This window comes from Gossypium arboreum, chromosome 13 (genome assembly GCF_025698485.1).
Source record: "Gossypium arboreum isolate Shixiya-1 chromosome 13, ASM2569848v2, whole genome shotgun sequence".
Classification (NCBI taxonomy): domain Eukaryota; kingdom Viridiplantae; phylum Streptophyta; class Magnoliopsida; order Malvales; family Malvaceae; genus Gossypium; species Gossypium arboreum.
Genome location: NC_069082.1, coordinates 1353093 through 1363767, shown reverse-complemented (window position 1 = coordinate 1363767; position 10675 = coordinate 1353093). Strand labels below are relative to the sequence as shown.

General features: G+C 32.3%; 1 protein-coding gene across 1 annotated transcript; it reads left to right on the top strand.

Annotated features, from left to right (window-relative positions):
- LOC108464516 (glycosyltransferase-like KOBITO 1) lies at nt 1-5357 on the top strand. The gene is made up of 11 exons (XM_017764860.2): nt 1-468; nt 809-958; nt 1106-1158; nt 1470-1578; nt 1707-1841; nt 1984-2028; nt 2139-2326; nt 2650-2791; nt 3840-3886; nt 3993-4080; nt 4788-5357. The coding sequence occupies exons 1-11, from the start codon at nt 88-90 to the stop codon at nt 5067-5069; spliced, it is 1620 nt and encodes a 539-aa protein (XP_017620349.1). The 5' UTR covers nt 1-87; the 3' UTR covers nt 5070-5357.
- The last annotated feature ends 5318 nt before the right edge of the window (nt 5358-10675 follow it).

Below are 10675 nucleotides of genomic sequence, written 5' to 3'. Positions count from 1 at the left end.
GGAAATTTTAGATTTTATTTTACACTTGAAAAGTCCTTTCCTTGATCTCCCTCTTCATTTGTTACTGTCTCCACCATAGCCATCACAATGCCCAGCCACCACCATCACCACCGCTCTACGCCGCTGCTGTCCGCCACGGCAGCTTCCTCCTCTTCCTCCCAATCCTTCGTCTCTAAGCTCCTGCTCCTCTTAACACTCCTCCCTCTCTCTTTAGCTGCCTTAGCTTTCGTCCTCCAGTGGCGCGGAGGGGGTGTATCCGATCCCACCATCGCCACATCCGCCGCCTATTCACGATGGGCACCACGTGGGTCCCACCACGAGATCTTCCCTGGCATGGAGACTTTCTCATCTCTCTCTCCCAAATCGCATTCTTCTTCGGATTGCATCAATCTCGGTCGTACCTCTTCTCATTCTCTCCCTTACTATGGGGACTGGAAATTTGGTTTTGAAGCTAATTTAAGGCCAAAGGTAACCCTCCCCCCTTTTTGTGGATGATCTGAACCTTGCTTTTATGGTGATCTTTTTTTTACAAAAAAATTCAAAATGTTATCTGGGTTCTGGTAATTAATATTTGATGGATATTGCTTAACTGCTGTAGTTTCAGCTTGAGATCTTGTTATATGGGATTAGATCCGTACCGTTTTCTGGACTTTAGATCAAAACAATATTATTGTTTTTACCCATTGATTCATTATGTTTGGAAGACCTAAATCAAGTTCATACCTTGTTTCTTTTAGCTGATTTTTCCTCTATAGGCAACTGAAGCGATTGTTTATGAGACTCAGCAATTTTGCTTTTGAAATGGCAGATTTGTATTACAACAAGTACATCAGCTGGCTTGGAGCAGATTTTACCATGGATGTTTTATCATAGAGTTCTTGGTGTCACAAACTTTTTCCTCTTTGTGGAAGGGCATGCTGCTTCTCCTAATGTTTCTAAAGTTTTGGAGTCTCTTCCCGTGAGTTTACAAAGTCTTTGGCCTTCTCTGAATTAGTTTTTCTCTGCTTTTTTTTTTCATATATAAGTGGAACTATTCCACTTGATTTAGCAGTGGTTGTTGTTGGTCTGAATTGCTTATAGAATGTGTTATGATTTTACCCTTCAGGGAGTAAAAGTTGTATACAGAACAAAAGAGCTTGAGGAGCAGCAGGCTAAAAGGTCAATTAGCTTTTTCCCTTCTATGATTGAAATACATCTCATAGATTCTAAAGCTTAAGTGAGAGCATGGTTGTCTTGTCTCAATATTTCTTCCTGTTAGCTATGATATGGAGGTTGCTGCTGATAAGTTGTCTTTGTTTTGAATTTATTTGATACTTTCTTTCATATATTTGTGTGCATGCATTTGTGTTTACTTCATTCTGTTTCTTTTCCATTTCTCTAGGGACAATTCCCTTTCTCTGTTCTTTATTTTACTGTCAGAGTTTGTTTACTTGATTTTTATTCTTTTTCCATTTTTCTGTGGTTATCAGCCGGATCTGGAATGAAACATGGTTGTCGAGTTTCTTTTACAAGCCTTGCAATTATGAACTATTTGTGAAGCAGTCTCTCAATATGGAAATGGCCATTGTCATGGCAAGGGTATGCTCTATAAACAATTCTATTTCCATGAATGGAAATTTTTTGTTGATTGTAATTATTAGCACAGTAGTCTCGGCTCTTGAGCTTATTCTGATAAGTTCTTTCCCTTTTGCTTTCTGAAATATAAGGATGCTGGAATGGAGTGGATACTGCATCTTGATACTGATGAGCTAATACACCCAGCTGGTGCAAGTGAATATTCTTTGAGGCAGTTGCTACTTGATGTACCTAGCAATGTTGATATGGTCATATTTCCTAACTATGTAAGTGGCAGTATATAGATTAATGAGAAAAGTTATCAATAAGGGAGCTTGGAACTGGCGGTTATGATTTGATATCTTGTTTTTCATTTGGATTCCTGGTCTCTGATGTTTGATAGTGGAATTTTTCTTCCTTTTTGTTTAGGAGAGCAGCGTTGAACGAGATGATATCAAAGATCCTTTTACTGAGGTAAATTGTCACTTGTCCTCTTTTGTTGTTTTCATTAGTTCAGTAAATTGAATGGCTGAAGTTAAGATTTGGAGTTTCATAAGTGGCTTATGTTTCTTTTCATACAACAGGTGTCAATGTTCAAGAAGAACTATGACCATCTACCAAAGGACACATACTTTGGCATGTATAAAGAATCAACTCGTGGTAATCCAAATTATTTCTTGACTTATGGGAATGGGAAAGCAGCTGCCCGCATTCAGGATCATCTTCGTCCAAATGGTGCTCACAGATGGCACAATTATATGAAAACCCCAAAGTATGATGACTCTCTGTACTCTGAGAAAATCATGGTCAGATAACCTGACCAAAAATGCACATATCCCATAAATTCTTATGTGATTCAATATACATACTTGCATAGAGCATGAAGGATGGGGAAGGTAGTGTTTGGGGCCTTGGTGTTGGGGGACGGGGCCAGCTTGTTCATTGGCAGTGAGAGCATTTTTATGTTGGCATCATATCATGGATAAGCATATCTTAATTGAAACTGTGTAACTTGTGAGAATGGAACTGCTTATATTTGTATAATTTTCGGTGTACATACAAATGGTTCTGAACATAACTATTTTTTCCTTCAAGTGAAATCAAATTGGAGGAGGCTGCTGTTCTACACTACACTTATGCCAAATTTTCGGACCTTACATCTAGACGTGACCGGTGTGGCTGCAAGCCTACCAAGGATGACGTCAAGAGATGCTTCATGTTGGAATTTGATAGAGCTGTAAGTTTGGTACCTTCTATTATTTTTGTATTTTTGTATATATACACTCTTGATAGCTTTACTACTGCTATTTATGAGTTGTGGCAAGTATTAGAATATGGGAAATGCAGTAAGCCTCAGGACATATGAACTAGATGTTTACCATTGAAATAAGAACTTTTGGCCATGATATCCATATTTGTTTTCTTCTTTGAGAAATTTGGAGAGCCTAAAATAAAAGGAAAGACTATTATAGACATGGATCTAGGTTGCTAGAAGCTTTGAAGATCAGTTTAATAATTGACATTGATAAAACGGGGAGCAATATTAGGAGTATGTTTGATAGGGTCCCAAGCGATTCATAAGGCAATATTTTGATGCATCTGTTTTATGGTAATGTTCCTCTGAGGTAGTGGACAGCCAAGTAGTTAGCATTATATGACTTGAGTGAGCACCATTTTGGTTCTTGATTTAATGGAATCCTGAGTTGCCCAGTTGTTTCCTTTTTTCCCTTGTTCTTAGAGCATGGACTGGTAAAAGTACCGTGGAAGCCCTTGTATTAGGAGTCAGATTGCATTTTGCCCCTTTGACTTAAAAAATGGGCAAATTAGCCCCTGTACGTTAGATCAAAGAGCAAACTAGTCATTTTTGTTAAAAATTTCATTCATTTCTTCTGGTAAAAATTGTCATTGCTGACAGAATAACTAGACAGTTACACATGACTTGCCACATATACCTCATTCTGACATACAATGAACCATTTTTAACAGTAAAAATGGATGAAATTGTTAAAAAGAGGATCAATTTGCTCTTTGATCTAATGTACAGGGACTAATTTGCTCATTTTTTAAATAGAGGGGACAAAATGCAATCCAACTCCTAGTACAAAGGCCTCCATATTACTTTTACCAGCATGGACCAGATGTTTTGGGGTGAATTTGTGGTTTATGTCATTATATGGTTCGACTGCTCTCTGATGTATAATCGTGCTTGGTATTATTGCTTGTTTTGGATATCAATTCCTTCTAACTGTTATTTGATTGTCTAATGTAAGTGTTATTTGTTGCAGGCATTTATAATTGCTTCAACACAAACAGAGGAAGAGATGCTTAACTGGTATATGATCCAATTGAGGGTCTTTTTCTTTTTAATTGTCCTTTTCGACTTGTTTATGGTGGGTGGATGTGCTGATGTTGAAATATATTGGCTTTGGTTATTGTAGGTATCGTGAACGTGTCGTGTGGGGTGACAAAGACCTAAGGCTTAAACTCTTGAGAAAGGGGATTTTAACTCGCATGTATGCTCCAATGGTAAGGCCAATTATTCGACATTTGTGAAAATTATATATGGCATGAAACCAAAACTGTTTTTATAAGCATTCATATTTAGATTTCAGTTTGAAATGATGTAAGCGTTGTGAGACTAGGAACTTGTCTATTTAGCTACTTGAGTGGATTAATTGTTGGTGAAAGTATGTATCAGGTCTTTCTATTATAGGAACTAGTTCAAAGTAGTCTCTATTTAAATGGATCAATTTAGTTCTTGTCCTAGTAAAAAGAATCAAATAAGTCTAAATTTTAACAGAATTACCATTTATTGTTTTGAAAATGACATGAACTTTTTTTTTTCCCTTTGCAGTTGAACTCCAAATAAAATATTCCATTTGCTTAACTATAAAAGCTTCAAAAATATTGACCCTGTTAAATAGTAAATGACATTTTTAAACAGTAAATGTTGAAATCTGCTAAAATTTGGCTTTATTTGATTCTTTGTACGGGACAAAATTGATCCATTTAAAAGTATAGGGACTAATTTGAACCAGTCCCTATAATAGAGGGACCTGTCAAATACTTTCACCATTAATCGTCTAGGAACTGTGTGGAATTTACGATCTTCAGATTCTCGTTACAGTTCAAAATATGTTTTCAATTTGTTTTTGCTCTTTGATTATGTTTTCAAATTTCCCATCCCTGGCTGTTCCTCTTCTCTTCCTATTAATGCTCTCTTGCTATCTCAGGCCATAATCCAGGGGCTAAGAGAGTCCGGTGTCTTCAGCTCTGTTATTGCAAACGCCCCCACTACTATTTCAAAGGACAAGTTTTTAGCATCCATTGATAGTAGTAACTCATCAAGAGTCGTTTCCCCCACGACTCACGCATCAAGAAAGATTGGTAGAAGCAGACAGCAACAAACATCTGCTAGGAAGGTGCTGGAAATTGAAACTAATGCAACTGATGAAGCAGCAGCTGTTCCGCCATTGTCACCCCCTGCGTGGACAATGACTACCTTCGAGCAATGATGGAGTGGCTGATTTCGATGCCTCTTTACAATCTCTTACTTCAGACGGTTTATTATATCTTTTGCTTCAAACGCAAGGAATCACTGACACAAGCAAAAGAGCAGGTACGCAATGTCTTGTTTGTTGTGTATAGTTAATAGTTCTACAGATTTCTGCTCTGCCATTGAATGTTTGAAGTGAGAATTGGTAGCAAAATATTCTGTAATTCATGATATTGTTGTTTTGACTGATACTACAGAATTACAAGTCATTTATAATAATATATATAAATAGATTTCAGCTTCTTAAGACTTGAGTCATGGTCATGAAATTATAACAATGACTCATATTATAATTTATAAAATTCTAACCAATACTTGAAATTATAATAAAAAGTTAATTGCACCAGACATCCCAAAACTGTGATTATTCTTTGAACTTCAAAACATTTTAAACTGTGATTACTATAATTTATTTGGATTCTCAGATGATGCTACTTTAATAAACGATGCAGACTTTGATTCAAACATAACTAGTGAATATTCCATTCTTGGGATGATTTTGATGATCAAGATGTTCATCTTCATGATTTTTTATGGTGTGAATGAGATGCAAGATGATCATAACAATAATTTAGAATTAAGCCCAGTTAAAAGAATGCGATTCACAAGCATTGATGAATTGTTCTACTTTTGTCAAGTGCATGTCAAGTTGAAGAGATCATTGTGTAAAAAACAATTATGCTTTGTTTAGCTTTGTGGTAAAGGTGACAAATCTAATGATAGAGCAAGAAAATTTCTTGTCTTGCAAGAGTCAATTTGTATTGGATGGTGATGGTACGACATAATCCTAAACAAGACAGACATCGGTTAATGAGATGGTGTGTGATTAAGCTGTTAACACACTATCTACTTATAAACTAAAAGAAAAAAAAAACATTTTTTTACGTTGGGTCAACTCACTTGAGTTCCTCGGGAGCTAATTAAATTAGTTCTACAATTAAATAAATTAATTTAATCTTTTTACTATTAAAAAAAATTAAATAAGGTCAAATTATAATATAATTAACATTTATTGTATAAAAATATTATTTACTGTTTCATAGAGTTAATATTTCTAAACTTTTGGTTTTTTAAATGAAGTTTTTGTTGGAATTGAATTGTAATTAAAGAAAAAGTTTCAAGATATTTTTATACAGTAAATGTTAAATCTGTTATAATGTAAACTTATTTAATTTTTTTAATAGTATAAGGACTAAATTAATTCATTTAATAATAGAGGAACTAAATTAATTCAATTCCTATAACATAGGGACTTCTAAAATATTTTTAACATAAATTTTGATATAAGACCAATATATGCATCGGCCTTCCATACCTGGAGTGTAAAAGGGGCCATAAACAGAACCCACAATATCACACCACTTTGAGCTTCACTTAAAATTGCGGCTTGTGAGGTGCAAGACTTTCAACACCAACAATATTCGAATTCACGTAATTATATTGATGCTAATTGAATTAAGACTTAATCATAATTAACTTCACATAATTTAAAATAATTTATATAATTTATATTTATTTAATTCAAATATCGTATTTTAAATTATACTATCTACATTAGATTATATGCATCAATATTTATATATACTATCCTAAAATTCTTAATTGAATTAATATTTAGTTCGATATCAACATAATTAAGAATTTATTGAAAAATTAATTTCTTATATTATTGACTAATATTTTCAAGAATTTTTTCTTTTAATTTTTATATTAAATAAAATCATTTAAATTAGTATTAAAAAATCACCTTTTGGAAAATATCACTTTTGCTAGCAATTGCTCTTTGTAAAAAATTGATTGAAGTTTAGCTCGACTAACATTATTGTTATTGTAATATCTTAAAAGCCATAAGTTCAAATGTATTTAAGTGTGTAATATTCTTTTCTTTAAGATAGAGATTATTTCTAATTAAAAATCTAAAATAAATTTTAAACATAAATATTTTTAAAACTAAATTATATTTCTCCCACTTATAATTATCTTTTAAAATTATTATTAATTTTAAAATAAACATTTTTATATAATTTATTTTTCATTCTTAATAATAGTTTAGTGTTACAAATATTAATGAATTGCAGGGTGTATCAACCAAAAGAAATTGCAAATATTGGACTAATTAACTAAGGATATTTGCTTTGTCAATTATTATAGTAGAATCTATGACTGCCCAGATGATTATCATCTTCAGAATTTAAATAAGTTTTTATTCAATTTGAATTAGGTAATTATTTTTATATTAGGATTTAATTTTTATTGGTTTTGAACTTAACAACCCTTCCCACATATTGAGATTTGAACTTTTTTATGGTTTAAATTAGTCCATATTATTTCCTTAAAAAAAGGTTGATAATTAACAAGTTCAATGACTAGTTTAGACAAAAATATGTTCAAATCCCAAGAACAAGAACCAAATTCAGACCTCAAATAATATATTAACCCTTGTATACTCGGAAGGAAGAACATTTGAAATCATTGAATTGTTGATCCTCATAACTTAAATTAAATCAAATAGCTTAATCAAATCATTTATCACTTTTAATTTAAAGAAGTGAAAACAATATCTATATTTATTTTACGGTTCATAATCGAGATGAATAATAAAAGTAAAAAAAGGATGGAAATGGAATAAAGTCAAAGATGAGAACTTTGAAATTTTACATTTGTAAAGCTCCAAACTGCGCTACTATTTTCACTTTCAATGAAAGAGAAAATGTCTACACCACCAAGGAGCTGTAACATTCATGGTCCTCATTTTTCCTGCTTTGGTCAATATTGGACTTAAACCTAACCCACCAATCACCCAAATCTATTTGTTGCACATACATTTTGGAACCATTTTACACACATATATATGTTGCCGACATAATGAAAAGTAGGAAGAACACGTTCACAAGTTATTGAAAACGTACAACATTCTCTTCTTTGAAGGTGTCAAAAGTGTTTGAGACAATTTTATTCAATCCTTCACTAAATTATTTTGGAAAAGGACTTGTTTGGGTTTTCTTTCTTTGGTTAACTTGTAGTTGAGGGTCAGGGCATTATATTTATCCAGATTAAATGAGATTGTTAGTAGAATGCGGATTTTAATATTTATTAAGATATTAATAAATATTTAACCAATTGAATTAACTTATGTAGCTAAATTATTAGTGTTTTGAGTCCTAAAAAATGACATATTTTTGGTGATTTTTTGGTGTGCTTTTTATGGGTCAATTTTATATTCCATATGATTAATTATCTTTGTTAGTATTGGAAGCATGAAGAGGGAATCCTTCACAAAATTATTATGGAAAAGGGCCTATTATAGTTGAGAGTTAGGGTATTCATTCGATTCCATAAAAGGTTAAAATTGATATTTATAAATCATTTATTAAACGAGTCTGTTAATGAATACTCAATCAACTGAATCAACCCATAATGATAATTTATTAATGTTTTGGGTCCTACAAAATGTTATTGGGGGGAGGGGAGAAGCATATAATTCACAGGTGTGTTATAATGAGTCAATTTTAATGTGCCATATGGGTCACCTAGCCTTGTGTTAGATAGCCTATGGTTAGTCAAGCATTAGTCAATTGACTACTTGGATGACACAATTATTGCATTAAGAAGAAGAAGTTAAGGATGGATATGTTGTTGGCAGCATTGAAATATTCCTTGCTTGCTTGTCTTAGTCTCTCACTTCACCTTGTTTTTGTTGGTTTTCATGTGGATTTAATCCAAAGGGGACCATGCTTTCCACTACAAAACCCCCCATGAAGCATCTACTTATGCGGCCTCAACCCTTTTGAAGGAGTTTTTCCAACTACTGGACCAAGTTCTTTTCTTCATATTCTATGACTTGACCATCACATTGAAAGCAATAGGACCAATATTCCACCTCAACAATTTTATTTCAAAGAATATATATTTATATTGACACAATCATTTTATACACAAACTGCAAATCAAACGATGATACTTCTTCTAAAAACGTAAATAATTTATTTAAAAAAATTAATTTAGTGACAATACACCAAATATTAATTTTAAAGCATCTTTCATATATATATATATATATACACATGCTACATGTTAATTGAAACTCACTCACTTGTTAGCTGACAAATATATATGCATAATCACATACATAATTATGTCTTTAGCCATATTTGTTGTCGACCTTGCTGTTTTCAGTCAAATTGAGAAAAAAATTGACATAAAGTAGAGAGATAACTTGATTAAACAGCTTACATGAATGTGTCTATATATATTGATATTGGAAAATATATATCAAATATTGTAATTAGTTTTTTTGTACTTTACTCAATTGAGGAAATATTTTTAAATTTTAATTTTTGTAAAAAGTTTGAGCAACTCAAACTATTATGATTTAATTTTTAAAATAAAATTAATAATTAATAATAAAATATAATTTTATTTTCAATAAAATATATTGAAAATTGATAAAGTAAATAACAAGATAGTTATCTAAGAATATATTCAATTTATTTTATTTCTTTTAAAACTATATACTTTTCTTTACAAATTTTAGTTTACTCAACTTTTACTAGGGTTGCCAATGGAGTGGAGTAGAAGCAGATATTTTCAAATTCACTATTACTCCATAATTGGTACACTATATCCTTTCACTGACGTTGCTCGATTATGGATGTGTAATATTGAAAATATTTACCTCCATGGATGTTGGATACAACTATCCTCACCTTGCCTGACCAATTTAATTTTTGCTGGCTATTTCTAATATTTTCAATCTTTTTAATGACAAGTAAGGCTCTGTTTATTATTGAGGTTGAAAAGTGCTTTTCAACTCAAACCATGATTTCAAACCGAAAGCAATGGTAAAAGAGGAGCTTTTCAAATAAAACCATGTTTTTACATTGGGATTTTAATCAAAGCCAAAAATCCTAAATTTTTAGCTTTTGCAAAAGTGCTTTTGGATGAAATTATTTTCTTATCCTTGTTGAAGAAGTGCAAGATATCTTCCACTTTACAACATTATGTCTAAAATGAACATTTTATTTTTAAAAAATACTTTTGGCAGTAATGGTAAACACTGCAAACTTATCAAAAGTATTTTTCCACCGCATTTTTCAAAAGCAAATTTAAATTTCAATGGTAAACTACCCCTAAATATTTAAACATAATTCTTCAAAAATAGTTAACCACAAAATACATAGGTTTGTGTTGAGTCAGTTTTTGAGCAGTGCTTGGACCAGTGCCAACTGGTTGTGGTACTGCCTGCTCAGAAAACTTGTCATGTTTAAGTTGGTAAATTTTGACAACAAAATTTATTGGGTCATGATTCCTGTTGTTACTTTGGACGATTGCCAGCCTATCCTTGATATCCAAACTACACATACAACATATCTTGGAGTTTGGTTTGGATTTGAATCGAAGCAATCAATATCCCAAGTTTAGTCAATCGGATCAAATTGACTAACTGGACTAACAGTCACCGGACTGGATCCAAGTAGAATAGATCCTAAATCCGTTTATGGATTTATTCACTTGTGACGTTCATGGTGTGTCATGCCTTAATCCTGAGTGGATGATGAACTATAT